The following is a 15,732-nucleotide window of genomic DNA, read 5'->3' as shown; positions in this document are numbered from 1 at the left end:
CAGGACATCGACGATGCTCTGTTTACTATTTGTTGAAAGCCCGAACTCACAGTCTTAGTTTATACAGTAGCACAGGGCATCATACAATAAAGGTTTTTTTGCGCTTAATATTATTCAATGTCATAATATTAAGCGCAAAAATTATGCCTTTAAACAATGTTGTGTTGTCTTTAAATGGAAGCAATATTTATACAAATTTACTCAAAATCGAGTCAACTTTAGGAAGAACTAAGAAAAATTTACAATTTCTTTCTAAATATTAAAACGAAAAGTTTTCGTTCATGTTTTTAACCTTCGGTTAATTGGACATTTGTTCGTCTTTCTCAGTTGCAAATGTAATTTTTCTCTTGTTCGTATGTTTTGTAAGACGCAATTTTTGCTACTGTGAATAAAAAAATTTTTTTTTACTAAACTATTGGTGGTATCCTAACTGGCAATGGCTCGCTCGATGATGTGAGCTTCCGATGAAACTCCTAAAACATTCTAGTTGATGGTCGCTCGATTATACGACGCAACCAATAGCAGTTTCACTGCACTGAGATCGTATCGCTGCATGGCTATCACTGCATCGCGAGCGATGGCTGGTAACGAGAAATACATATGTACATATTCACATATCTTCGATGATACTGCAATGCTAAGTAACTAACAAGGCCAATGCCGCGTAACTTACAAAAAGAAGTAAATTGAGATTTCACGATGCTCTCCTGCAAAATAGTCTTCAGTCAGATATGGGGCATTATCCATTGTAGTTTACGCGGAATTGCAGAAGGTATCATCACATCCACGATATTAGGAATAGATATACATTAGAATACTGCTATCGCCACGACTGTGGCAGATCACTTCGGTGCATTAAACTGAAGAGGCTACCGAGTGTTCTCACGAGCGCCACTCAATTGTTCTACAACCTTTTAACTGCGGGGCAATGGGGCCACGGTGGGGTAAACCTTCTAAGGGGTAGTCGTGGACAATCTATTGGATTTGTTTGTTTGCACTCGGTTTCTCATACAGTAAAACGTTTGGTATATTATGAGACAGAATATACACAAATATTTTTTTAAAGATTCACGAGGGTCATCAAACTAAAACCGGCTAAATGCGTAAATTTCTGCTATAAATAAGTAGGTTAGGTACTCCCACATGGATAGGTAGGTATCCATGGGACAAAAGCAAACAAATTTTGTGTAACGTCCTTTAAATCGTTGTGTTAAAAAAAAAACATGCAAGCTAGAAACCATCATCTGTTGCTGCTGTTCTGCAGCAGGGCACAGGACTACTCACAGAATGAGAGGGCTTGTGCTGTAGTTCTCACGCGGGCCCAGTGATGGGTTGAGTAAAATTATCATTAAATTTCATCCTGATTTTTCACATGAATGCGAATCAAAAATAATCAAAGCAGATTTAAATTATAAAATACGTATATGTATTAAGCATTAAACAATTGGCTTTAAGACACAATTAGGTGCTTACCTTGTTGACATCAAAACCTAGGGTTAACATATATGAAGAAAAATAAAAGTATCTTTTTTAAACCACCGTTCAGGTTGCGTCAAAATTACAAGTATTACAATCCCAACTCAATCAGGTAAAAGCCAATACAAACTCTGTTATGGAGATTGCAACGAGCAAGGCAATAGTCACAATCTTAGAGCAATAAACCAACCGGCGCGGAGGCGTCAGGTGCAACAATTTTTGTAAAGAATATCAGACACTTCCAACTTCAAGAAGCACCTTTCAAGAGGCTGCGTACGTAAACGAATGTCAATACCATGTTAATGCATATTTCAGTCATTTAATTTGCTTGTCGACGTAGGTAACATAACATTCAAATACTCAGTACATAGTCTCATGCAAACGCTGCCACACATATAACGAGTATGACCGCAGGGATGATATTTTTTACGGATTAGGCCCGTCGTCGGCCGCTCTGGTAGGTTTATTGTTCTAAGACTGCACCAGGATGATTGACATGCGGTGTCCTCCCATACGGTGTTGGTGGCCGGTCAAACGAAACGTGATTTTTTTTATCTTTTTCCCTTAGTATGACCACAACCCTTCATTTGCCGGGAATACCTCCACTAATTGCTTTATGTTTAATAATTTTAAACATCAACTGATGAGTAATGAATACGTGGAAAAATCAGGGGAAACATTGTCAGGTAATTTAGCTCGGAGCTTGAAATATGCACGGAATGAATTCTGTTCTAAATTTACAATGAGAGCAAAACGTGAGGCCAGCGCATTGAAGAATGGTTCGCATTTGAGTCCCTGGACTTTGTAATGAGCCCCCGAGACTACGCGAAGATTTGTTTTATCTTTATTGAACTATATTTGTTATCGCCTATTGCGTTTGTCTAGCAATTATAGGCTCAAGTTAATATTATATCGTTTTTGAATTGATAGAGATAAAGAAGGGCAGAGTGGCTTACCAACATGTAGTGTGGAGACGGAAGCGAAGACAATGATGCAAAAGGTTAATGACAAATAAACACACTAATTTATATTGATATACACGAACACTTAACACTGTTATTTTATTATTTTGTATTATATTTGGCACCATGAGACATACAGCAGTTCAGTTTTTTATTACGAGTGACATGACATGACAGATGATGAGATGAGATGTGAGTGACAGTTGGGAACCTAGTAACGCCCATAGACTTCTAACTAGTGCTATACAACCTTAACATGAATCAACTGAGAACCCAAACGTGATCTTTATGACCAGAGATGTGCGAGGAATGTGTTTTTCATGAACCAATAGGAACGCTTCATTTGCCTCGCCTCGTTCCGCTAAGGGTTTCCACCAGAGCTGTGTTGTGCGAGGATAGGTAAATAAAGCGTTTCTATTGGTTCCAGAAAAAATACATCCTCGCACATCTTTAGTGGAAACGCAACCTAACTGAAATTAAAAACTAAGCACCAAAATATTATCTTTATGAGATCTCTATAACAGTAGCTTCTAAGCACCGAAATGTCATCTTTATGAGATCCCCATGAAACTAACTAAGCACCGAAACGTCGTATGTATGTGATCTCTATGAATGAGGGTGACTACTAAGCATCGAAACGTCATCTTTATAAGATCTCTCTAAAACTAACAATCAATTAACTATCAAAACGTAATTTCTTTAATATCTTTGACTCTATGAAAATAAGCAAAAATATGAAACTCTACGAGTATGTTTTCTTTAAAGATAGCGCTTTGGTTTTTTAGTAGATCTTTGCTAAATTAACGAGTATCAACACGAGCCTTTCAAGCATATAATTTTGCTTATTTCATTATAAAAAGGAGTGTTCTAGTGGTGAAACTAGTTCACGAGAAATATGAGCCAAGGTAACTAACAACACGTTCGTCATGCCAAAGTATGTCATTTCATTGTGTTTATGTAGTTGTATATAACTTCAAATATTAAAACAGATATACCGACCATTATGCCTACTCCTATGTCAACTACAGATTTAGTTAATTTCACTCCTATCAGTCAATCATTGTTCAAGTGTGAATAGTGTGTGAGTATGAAAGGTTCCGTACCACCGTACACTTCCTATTATGAATATAGATCAATAGATTTGCAACACGATGTGGATCTTGATTACCTGTAATGAGCTCCAAATATTTTAACTCTACTCGTTCCATGATCACGGGCAGACTAAAAGCTCATTTAAAGTAAACACGGCTTACATTCCATAACAAATATGTTTAACGTTAATAAACCTCAAAATGCAGTGTTAATTTTACTTTAGGTATTTTACAAATTTTTATCTTAATATTTATCGTTGTAACGGCATAGCGAGTAATACATATTTTGTAAAAAATTCTGACCTGTCAGTTTTCAAATGACGCTGCCATGTGACAGCGATATTACCTATACTTGTCGGACGCCGAATGAGCGAAATCATCAGTAGTGCTACTTTTGAACTTTTTCGGTACAGAACCTTAAAAAAAGCTTCAAGTGGATAACTCACCGTCGTTAAAACGTGGTGGATGTCTGTATACACTGTGCTATGGATTAATTAAGGTTCACATTAACGTTAATTATCACGTATCTAATTAAGGGACTTGCTCAAATAATGAACAATGTATGCTAGTAAACTACATTGGCGGACATGTCTAGCTGCGGGGCGATAATGTTTTCAGTAATGAACAAATAATTTGTGAACAATTTTTATTTTACATATACACATGAAACCTATACACATAATTTTCCTTTCTGGCGTCATTTAGGTAAAAATATATAGAAGTTCGATGATATGAGACAATTTAAATAAATAATTATTATAATTTATAACGCCTCTATGATCCTCAAGGATGATTTTTATTTAAATAATAAGCGATACAGAAAACAGAAATTAATAATTAAACTAAAAGTACGTTATTAAAACTACTACTACCTAATATTACTATACTAAATACTAACTTATACATACTTTATATACTATAACTTTACCACTTTAATTGACTTAATCAGATATATTTCTAGGTAGACATAATTTGTCATCGGCACTAGTAATGTAAATGTACCTAATGTGTATTTAATTCAACTAAAAAAGCTCTCGAATCGCCATCGATGTACTTACATGGAAACACAATCAAAGAATTTGAAAGGCGGTATGTTCGGTTAAAGTAAATTCGTATCTTTAGAGACGTCAAACAATTCCCAATCAAATCACGAATTCTTATCCATCGAGTGCACTCAAGCATAGATGTCAATGAGATTTCTTCTATAAACTTTTAAGATTGTTTTTAAAGAATTCTTTCTCTATAGCGTCCGTTAGTTGACACGACTTGCATTTTAAACCGCCATAAAAGTAAAAGTTTAATATTTGAAGATCAGATGCTTAAGATAACGCCGATGCGTTGCGTTCGACGGCACCTGCATCCATTGACTAAAGAGTTTCGAAGTCAAATCTAAACAGTACCACTATCAATTTACGGTGCAATTTTGTTTAAACATTTTTTGTAAACAGCATACTTGATGTGGTAATCTGGTATTCCAATGCTATACTATTGGGGCTGCCTGCATTACACAGCCTGTGATGTGACTATTAAATATCAATATTTTATAGAAAGGGGGCGAGTTATTTTCGATTCTTATCGTTAATATTAACACCTTGTTTGTTTATACAATAACTCAAGATGTGTTTTTTGTTGATAAAGGACTCAGATCCTTGCAGCATCAGCTGCTTTTTATCATAAAAGAGAGCACAAAAAAGAAATCAATCATTTAATAAATGATACTAACATCATTAATAATTATGTATCACATATCATATGTAATATTTTTAAACTAAGCGAAATCAAATCAGTAAGTACTTTTTTTCAAAAGCTATTTACTTCCACGCTCTTATTCTTATAGGTAGAGTCATTCACGATGACGCGTGCCGTGGTTCTTATTACAATACGTATTAATGGCTAATTTTGACAAAATCACGCGTCTTCGAGGGTGGCACTAGGTATACTTGAGTTGAAGTTGCCTTTATAGGAATAAGAAAGGGTATCAGAAAGTAAACATTATCTGCATGCCTGGTATTTTGATAAAAAAAATACTTATACTGAATGCGTTTTGTAAAAAAAACAATTACTTAGATGTGTGAAACCAAAGCAATGTAAATACGTACATAATTATTATGATTATTAATTATTACTTGCTGTTACTTATTCTATCAAAGTATTTCCTTTTAAATGATTAATGAAGATCGTTTGCGGAATATTTATTGTTTTTTTTATTCCAGATTTAATTTTCGTGAAATCTTTTAACATCAACAATGATCAAGCTACGATCTGATACAGTTGGCTTGGCTAACCCCGGGCTAGGTCAAGTCGAGTCATGAATTAGGAGTATTTCAAAACAATGTAAGAAGGATCACGTCTTACACGGTGTATGGAAGTTCACCCGATGTTATTGTTTAGTATAAAAAGTAAAAAAAAGGTATGTTGGATAGTAAAAAGGAAATGGAGGTCAAATGTGATTTTAATAGAAACAAAACTTTAGAACGAAACAAAAGGTTGTCTTGCTTTAAGATCTAAACAGCAGTGGGGTTTGATCTTAACTTGTTTATTTTATTCACTAAATGCCTCGTGTCGGGAATTTGATTTGGTTATAGGTCTAGTAAGCATTTGTTATTTTTCCCACGATATCGCCATAAACTGGTGATTGAAATTTACTAATTAATGCTCATGGGCATTAAATGATTCAGGTATCAGAAGTATCCGTAAAAAGAGAGCAAAATTAACATGGTGGTCAAATAGGCAGGCATTTAATTTAAATGGCGATTCAATTTTATTATTTGTGAATGAGCTACAAATAATAATTATGTCATAAATTTATTGACTATTTATTTTTTTAACGTTTGCTAAGTAGCTCTACTTTTAATTTGGTGGTTTTTATTTAACTCTCTTTTTATAGGGAACGTGTGACGCATCGCATCCTTTGGTCGAACCGGTCATGTCCATCTGTCATTTCGGAATTATTAATGTAAAAAATAAGCTTGGGTTGTTAATAAGTAAAAAACCGATGAGCACCCGCTAGGATGATAGCAGCTTTATCCCTTCTTTGACACAAACCTTAGATCGGATCGCTGCCACCAAAGGGCATAGTTTTTTAAAACGAAATACTTATGTCGTAAAAATTGAAAAGCGGACACTTTTTGTTGTGGCTATTAACTAATAAAATATTTCTGTTATTAAGGACAATTTATCGTTCCGTGTCCATTAAAAGGATATTTTATGTGGATCGTTTGATGTCCGTTTAGCATAAAAATGTTTGTAAGATGTTCCAATTTGATTACGTTGCTTAGATAGGTACTGGTTTCGTTATCCTCGGACATACTTCGTCTATCTTAACTGCCAGATAGCAAGCACGAAAGGCAGAGTAATATTAAGATAAGATGAATGGCTACTGTACGTTTAAAAGTAATTGACAACAAATACACTACTTGGTATGAATTACTTTTTGTTCCCTGTACGCACATCACGTTATATTACATACGTTTTTATATACTTTTTTTGCCGGACTTGCGGTGTTGTATGGCTTACAATGAATGTGTGTACGTACATGCACCGGACACTTGTCTTAGCAATGCAACACCGCAAGTCCGGCAAGAAAACGGTCCGTTGTCTGGTGAAACAACGGATGTCTACAAGCGGCCTAACACTCTTCCTCGCTTCGCTCGTAGTAAAAAAGCATACTTATTCATATTTCATAGTGAAAAAAGTGAAATTTGCTCAAATAACCTGAAAAAATTTATTAAGAGCTATATTTGGTTATTATTTAATTTTGATGTATGAAGTGAAAATGCTATAATGAATATTATGAAGCAGTGTTTCATCGTTGTACTGCAAATGAAGAAGTGATAAAGTCAAATATGGCCATCTAAATGAAAATAAATGAATAAATAAAAGAATACAATGGTACAAGCCATATCAAGGCAAATCTAGAGATGGCATAGCGACTATGCGGATAAACCCGCAGGCAGAGTTAACACGGAACCATAGTCCACAAACAATTTGTCTATCCATTGGGACATTTCGAGTTTATACTGCATTGGTAAGTATTGATATTTCTAGGAATTAAATGCAGGTTACACTCGCACAAAATAAAATGCTAGACTAGAGAGCATAATGTTGGAAAAAGGTGTTATTAGATACTTTATAGAGCAACAGTGAGAAAAAATCTAGCTTCTATTCTTTGTTGCGGTTCTTTGAATGTTTCTTTTTAAATATTTTTTCTCGATTTATCCAAAATATTAATTACCAGGTAATGAAGAGAGCCATTTGTCCAAGTTAACGCAAATTAATAAAAACAAGGTGTAAAGATCGGAGCGTTATACGTGCTCATAAATATCTAAACACCGTTAATGATAATACGTTTATTATAAATCGTGTAAGAGCGCGTTCAGATGTTTTAAACACCCAGACAGCACAGATATTTACGAGGCAACCGTATTTTCGACAAAGTATTTTTTCTGTAGATATTAAAAGTTAGTTTAACCAATTCCTGTGACTAATTCAGAACGAAATAAGAATTTTAATTAAGAGAACTGGTTCATTATGACCGCCCCAATCGTAAAACAATAACGCACGGACGCACATTCGCACTCGGGTTTAAATTTGCTTTGGTTATAAACGCGGCTCCTTTTAGCAACTGTGGTAACGGTTGATTATTCAAAGTTTAAGTAACACCTGTGAAAAGGTTTTTATGTACCGCTTATCGCGAAACAATGTGCTCTAAACTATTATTACAGTAAATTGGTACGCGCCTAATGAAGCTTTAGGTTCTGGTATGTAATACGTAAAGTCAAACCGAAACCGAATCGCCTGCCAGCGTGGAACTTTTTTACAACAAGGTTGTTGTTGTTTTTTTAGAAAAATATGGCTCTGTCCATTGGAGGACAATTTTGCCAGTGTCTAGTAGGTTTTGCCGAACAACAAGGTAATTTGACTTTAATTTCTTCGGTAGGTAAACATCTTTAAGGAACGTCAAGTTATCAACATGACTTTTTTAACAAAAACCCTGTCGCGAGCTGCAGTTGTTTTCATTGTACGGCGATTTTTTATCACTATCTAAATGTTAATTAATTTGTTATTAAAGTATTGTATCCAATAGAACATTTAAGAGTATTTTGTTTTCTGCACTTCTGGAATAATAATGGACCACTTTTTTACCCGACTGCCTGAAAGAATGATACCGACATTTTAATTTTGGATCTATGTAAAATTTCAAAATATTAACCGTTAAGTCCAGAGACAATAAAGTTTTGCGTGAGTATTCTTCAAATAACGTAAATGAAAACCACGTTGTAAGTTTCGAAAATTTCCATAGGAATTTAGTGAAAAACCGGAATTTGTTTTCGACTGCCAGATCTTAATGGTTTTCGCAAGTAAAGCTGCAGACAAAAACTAGTAAAACATAAATTGATAAGTGGTCTAACTTATTACTCTTGCAACAGTATTCATTTCTAATAATTTTTTGTACGACATGAGGAAAAGAAAATTACCGAATTCAACGATGAAGGGCGCGCTTTCTTACTTAGCCAAGTCAACAAGAAGTTCTACGATGGTTCGAAAGAGGGCGTGGATTTAAAAATTGCGACAAGGGACGACGAGAACAGCTGTAGGCTGGGAAACATATAGGCCGAGGACATTAACTGTTGACTATAGGAAATTCCTATCCACGTGTTAGTTATCATAAAGCAGTTTATTTCTCTATGACAAAGTTCTATAATAAGCATTTTTTACAAGTTTTTAGTTAACTTCAAATCTTGCAAGTTAAGTTTACTTTATTTATTCATTCAATATCATTATTATTACATCATAATTCCATTCCAGTTCATTTTGATTCACTTCCAGAGGTCGACTTGACTTGAAATTTGCTATAGGTATATAAAGATTGGATGACAATTCAAGTGAGTAAAGTCAACAAAAAATACAGCCAGCAAAAAAGCCTGGATTAAAAATATTTTTTATCAAAACTTAATTAATTATTTAAAACTATTTGACTATAAAAACATAACTCTATCTCACCTGATGGTAAGTGCAGATGAGGTTATAAATGTAGCTCATTGGTTCATTTTTTAGCTTTCACTCACTCGGGCCTTAAATTGTTGTTATTCGAAAAAAAACCAACGGAAACGAATTTCAAAAAAGTTCCATATTGAAATTAAGTGTTGAAGCAAGTACTAGACCAGGACATTATGTACAAATTGAGTTTTTTGCCAGTATGCGAAACGATGAGGCTCTCTTACAGCTGTTACCTACCTATTGTTGCAGGTTTGAATCAAAATTTGACATATGGTACAAAGAGAAATGATTCGTATAGTGTAGTCAACAGCTACCAATTGAAAGGCCTGCTTTTCATTCCCCAGTTACAACTATTATGTATTTTTAAAAGACTAGGGTGTTTTAATTTGTCTTTTAATATTTGAACATTTTTGAACGGTGAACGGCGTGTACTTCAATTATCTCAGTCATTCATCTCAGTCAGTCTTCATAAGCTTTCTGAGAGGAATGAGTCTCTTGATACTTGTTGTCTCGTGAGAAAAAAAAATGTTATAATAGTAATATGAGACTTGTAATAGGTTGAAGACTTATTGTGCATAAAAAAATGTGTTATTTTATGTATAGCAACACTGGCCCTCCCCTCCCTCTTCTCTTACCAAGCTCATGTGTGTAAAACTGTGCTGCAATAAAAAAAACGATTAAAAAATATAATTTATTTGTTTTTATGAACAAATTGGTGCCGAAACCGTTCAAAACAGTGTTACTTTTAGTAATTCGGTTTAAATTCAGTGTTTCCTGTCGACATTCAACACCAGTGTGCAGCTAAACTTTCGGGTGAGATTGCCGGCTCAACATTCCCAGGCCGCCATATTGTTATCGTCATTGACGTGCCGTGGCGCCCGGCTCACCGTCAACACTTTGACACGCTGCCAACATCGCCGCAACAAAATAATAACTGCGGCTGCAGCAGATTCGAAAGTGACTCGAACAATCTGTCAACGTCAAACTCACAAACGTCATTAGCAATTGGCAATCGAATCGACTCGAATAAAAAATCAACCGCCGAAGTACATTTTAACTGCTTGCGTGTACGAATTACATTGCATGTAAAGCGCTTATACTTTGCAAATTAACGTTTGACAAGGCGTAAAAGCACATCATGTCGACCGACGACAAAAAATTGAAAATGTTAAGAACGAAGATCTCTCAATTTAAGGGGCAAATAACTCGAGCAGCGAAGTTCGCGGCCGAACAAGAGGGCCAAGTCCTTGTCGACTTAGAAGGCGTCAAAATACGCATGGAAGACCTTCAAAAAGGCCTGCATGCTTATAAAATGACCATTCTGGAGGTTCAGTTGCTGTCAGAAAACGACGAAGAAGCCGACGGCGAGCAGTTTAGCGAGGACGATGTGGAAGATAAGTGCTACGCTGTGATGTCGAGTCTCCGACATATAGTGCGCGATGCTGAACGGGTTGCGGACACGCCACCAACGTCACCGCGAGGCGGTGCCACACAGGCTGCAGGTTCAACACAAGGATCCAGGCTGCCCCCGTTAGACATCGCATACTTCAATGGCAAGGATATCACGCAATACACGCCATTCATCGAGATATTTGAAGCCATTGTGGACAAAGATGCAACTTTGTCACCTGTTCAAAAACTTTATTACCTTAGAAAATATTTGCAAGGTGAGGCACTGACATTAATAAGTGGTCTTCCATTATTAAATTAATCATATAGCCAAGCCTTAGATCTGTTAAACAAAAGATATGATAATAAAACTTTACTTATAAGTCACCATGTAAATGTGTTGTTAGACTATCAGCCAATCTCAAAGGGTTCATCTCACGAACTCAGGCAATTAGTTTCGGTTGTTAGGCAGCACTTGGGAGCGTTGACAAGTCTAGGCCAAAAAACTCAATATTGGGATATGATTATAATCCCAATTTTGTTGCGGAAACTTGACAGTTATTCTTGCAGATCGTATTATGCCGAGCGGGATCAAGCCAAGGTGCCTATTTTAGAGGAGTTGCTGGAGTTTATAGAGAAGCGGGCTATGGGTTTTGAGGAATCAAACATATCAATAGGTAAGTCCACTTTTAACAAATATCCAAAGTCCGCTAACCTGGCCAGTGTTATTGATGAAAAGGTAACAGTATCACCATGTAGATTTTGTCATGACACCGATCATAAAATATTCGCTTGCAAAAAATATCAAGCGAAAAGTGCTCAGGACAGAATAAAATTTGCCATAGATGAAAAATTATGCAAAATTTGTTTGAATGTGCATCAAAGCAAATGCAAATTCCATTTCAAATGTTCAACATGTAAAAGTAAAGAACATAATTCTTTGTTGCATTCAGAAAGCATAGTAAATAACATTGCGCATACACAAAATCATACAGTGCCTGATAACTTGGTTTTATTGCCTACAATTAAAGTAAAATTTAGGGCACACAATGGTTCATTTGTCATGGCAAAAGGCCTAGTCGACTCGGGAAGTCAAATGTCATTCATCAGTACTAATTTGATGAATCAATTAAAGGTAACTCCCTTTGATTACCATGTGAATGTTACAGCCTTAGGCCAACAACGAAAGCCCATTGCCAAGGCTGTCAATTTGTCAATGCATTCACGGCATAACAACTACAGTTGTAATGCGCTATTTTCTGTGGTGGACAATATAACAACATACCTACCACAGACAAGAATAAATCTCGACAAGGTTGACATTCCAACTTCAATACAGTTAGCAGATGACGACTTCAAAATTCCTGGTGAGGTTTCATTCCTGCTTGCAGCGGATATATTTTTCAAGATTATGCTGCCAGAAAAAACAGCATTAGTAAGAGATGAGCTGTTCTTATTGGCTACCAAATTTGGTTATATCGTATCTGGTAAAATAAGTGCGTCATTGCCAAGTGCACAAGGCAGCGACAAGGTAGGACTCCATGTCGCTTTAGATTTGGACAAAAGTCATTTAGATACTCTTTTGCAAAGGTTTTGGGAAGAGCAAAATGTCCCAGAAATTAAAATTCAGGGTACAGATAGCAAAAATGTATGTGAAATTGAATTTCAAAAATCAACTCAGCTAATTGAAAACAGGTTCCAGGTGAAATTACCTCTTAAGGTTCCTATTGAGGAAGTGTGTTTAGGTGACTCATTCTCTGTGGCCTTACAGCGATTAAATGCATTGTGCAAACGATTTAAAAAAGACGCACAATTAAAAAAATGTTACACAGAATTCATCAATGAATTCATTGCCTTAGGTCACGCAAGAGTAATTGACTTATTCAAATTGGACATGGACTTAGATTGTTGCTATTTTTTGCCTCATCATGCAGTGGTTAAAGAGGACAGCACAACTACGCGTCTACGTGCTGTTTTTGATGGGAGTGCTAAGACCAATCTAGGTCTAAGTCTCAATAATATTTTAGAGTCTGGTCCAGTCGTGCAAAAGGAACTTTTTGACATCTTAGTATTATTTCGTACATACAAGTATGTTGCCATGACTGACATCAAACAAATGTATAGACAGGTGGTCTTAGACCCTTCCCAAGCCCATCTGCAGCTCATTTTATGGAAGGAAAATTTAGATGACCCTTTAACATGCTTGCAGATAACAAGGATCATATACGGGCTCACAAGTTCAAGTTTCCTGGCAACGCGTTGTCTCGTCGAGTTAGCACAGCGGTATGAAAGGCAGTATCCACTTGCTTCAGCGGTGTTGAGGAACAATTCATATGTCGATGACTGTTTGTTTGGAGCGTCAACATTGGACGAGGTAAGGCAGGCCTGCGATGAGCTAATAGAGTTGACTAGACGAGGTAGCTTCGAGCTTCACAAATGGTGTGCAAATCATCAGGATATTTTGGCAGGGATTCCTAAGAGTAAGCGACGTTTTCAGGAAATTGATTTGAATAATACTGAATTGACAACAAAAGCCTTAGGGCTTTCACTAAATCTTATTTCTGATGAATTCATAATATCAAAACCTGTAGGACCACTGCCCACTCAGTGGACAAAACGAACTGTTCTAAGTTTTATTGGAACTTTTTTTGACCCTTTGGGACTGGCTGGTCCAATACTTACGAAAGCTAAAGAATTCCTCCAAAAAGTTTGGAGGCAAAGACTTGGTTGGGATGTTAGCATACCCGACGAATTGTTGTCAAGCTGGAGTTCATTCTTTCAAGATTTAATGAGCATGAGAAGTATAAATGTAAAACGGGACTTAATGCTTAGTGGAGCCGATTCTGTACAGCTTATTGGGTATTGTGATGCGTCATTTATAGCGTTTTCGGCATGCATTTACATAAGAGCCGTACATGGCGAAGATGTATATGTAACGCTACTCTGCAGCAAGTCCAGAATCGCCCCCATTAAAGGTAATTTGACAATACCCCGTTTAGAACTAAATGCATGTTTATTGTTAGCCAAACTTTATAGTAAGGTGCAAACTGTATTGCCACATTGTGAGTTCAAGCAATGTATCATGTATAGTGATTCACAGGTAGCGCTCTGCTGGTTGCAGAAACCACCATCCCAGGATAGCTATGTAAGCAACAGAGTTCTGTCAATAAATTCACAGACCAAAGATTGTATCTGGAGCCACATAAGTGGATCCTGCAACCCAGCAGACTGCCTCTCTCGTGGGATAATGCCTTCCGAGTTGAGATCCAATTCATTGTGGTGGGAAGGGCACCATGAACTACATAATACCCAATTCTCAGTGTGTGTTAAACAATTAAATCAAAATGACATTGGAAGCAGTGATGTAATATGTAACAGTAACAATGTAAACTGCAATGTGATTGACGAACCCATACCTATATCAAAGTTTTCGTCTAGCTCAAAGCTTCAACGCGTTGTAGGCTATGTTTTGCGTTTTATAAAAAACTGTAGACAAAAGAAGGGTCAGCGCAACAACACCGAACAATTAAGTTTTGATGAGTATAGACAATCCTTGTTAACTATAATAAAATGTGTTCAAAGTTTTCATTTTACAGACGAACTAAATTGCTTGGCAAAAAATAAGTGCATAAAATCTAATTTAAAAAAATTGTGTATTTTTAAGGATGCAGATGGCATTTTACGTGTTGGAGGCAGACTGAACAATGCCAGCGTGCCCTTCTCGCAAAAACATCCCATAATTTTACCAAAAAGGTGCAATTTTACCACGCAAATAATATGTAACGAGCATCGGGCCTTATTGCACGCGGGTTTAAAGCTCACATTGTCCAGCCTGTCTCAAAAATACTATATTATTGGCGTGACCACTCTTGTAAAGAAATTAATACACAAATGTGTACCATGTTTTAAGTTTAGAGCACAGAGGGCTCAGCAATTAATGGCAGCTCTACCTAAAGATAGAGTGGTTCAGGATAGGCCGTTTAATAAAACGGGAATGGATTATTGTGGCCCATTCAACATTAAACAGTCAACCATCAGAAGGTCAATAGTAACAAAAGGTTATGTTTGCATCTTTGTATGTTTCGTGACAAAATGTGTACATCTCGAGTTAGTGTCGGACTTGACTACGGAAAGTTTTTTAGCAGCGTTAAAACGATTCTATTCCAGAAGGGGTTTGCCTCGGATGGTGTATTGCGATAACGCGTCCACGTTCAAGGGTGCAAACAACCAGTTGAGAAAATTGTATGAATTGTGTAAGTCTCAGGCTCATCAGAATTCTGTTATGAACCATTGTAATGAAAAAGGTGTGGAATTTAGATTTATACCCAGTTATTCGCCTACATGGGGAGGATTATGGGAGGCGACTGTCCGTAATTTTAAATTTCATTTCAAACGAATCGTAGGTAATTTAATTCTTACGTATGAGCAGTTCAATACTATTATAATAAACGTAGAAGCGATTTTAAACTCTAGGCCAATCACCCAGGTGTCAAGTGATATTTCTGACTTCACTTTTTTAACTCCAGGACACTTTCTAGTGCAGCGAGCGCTAACAGCTCCTCCTGAGCAGGAAATAGAAAGCGGTAACGTTAATGTGTTACACTTTTGGAAAAAATGTACCAAGATTCAGCAGGATTTCTGGCGTGTTTGGCATAGAAGTTACTTATCACAATTGTTAAGTCGACCCAAATGGCATCGAGTTAATCCCGATATCAAGGAAGGTGCCTTGGTTTTATTAATAGGTGAACAAGTGTCGCCCCTACAATGGCCTGTCGCAAGAGTAATCAAAGTATTTAGAGGTAGTGACAGTCGTG

The 15,732-nt window shown here is 36.4% G+C and overlaps 2 protein-coding genes across 2 annotated transcripts; both read left to right on the top strand.

The window, feature by feature from the left end:
- The first annotated feature begins 10,112 nt into the window (after positions 1 to 10,112).
- Positions 10,113 to 11,731, top strand: LOC141436095 (uncharacterized). The gene is made up of 2 exons (XM_074098945.1): positions 10,113 to 11,196; positions 11,489 to 11,731. The coding sequence occupies exons 1-2, from the start codon at positions 10,668 to 10,670 to the stop codon at positions 11,530 to 11,532; spliced, it is 573 nt and encodes a 190-aa protein (XP_073955046.1). The 5' UTR covers positions 10,113 to 10,667; the 3' UTR covers positions 11,533 to 11,731.
- On the top strand, positions 11,565 to 14,215 carry LOC141436586 (uncharacterized). Its single transcript, XM_074099585.1, has 3 exons — positions 11,565 to 11,595; positions 12,088 to 13,893; positions 14,097 to 14,215. Exons 1-3 carry the CDS (start codon positions 11,565 to 11,567, stop codon positions 14,213 to 14,215), a joined length of 1,956 nt encoding a protein of 651 aa, XP_073955686.1.
- Positions 14,216 to 15,732: the final 1,517 nt, after the last annotated feature.

The sequence above is a fragment of the Choristoneura fumiferana genome, chromosome 16, assembly GCF_025370935.1.
Source record: "Choristoneura fumiferana chromosome 16, NRCan_CFum_1, whole genome shotgun sequence".
In the NCBI taxonomy this organism is placed as follows: domain Eukaryota; kingdom Metazoa; phylum Arthropoda; class Insecta; order Lepidoptera; family Tortricidae; genus Choristoneura; species Choristoneura fumiferana.
The sequence above is the reverse complement of the archived record's forward strand: the minus strand, read 5'-3'. Positions and strand labels throughout refer to the sequence as shown.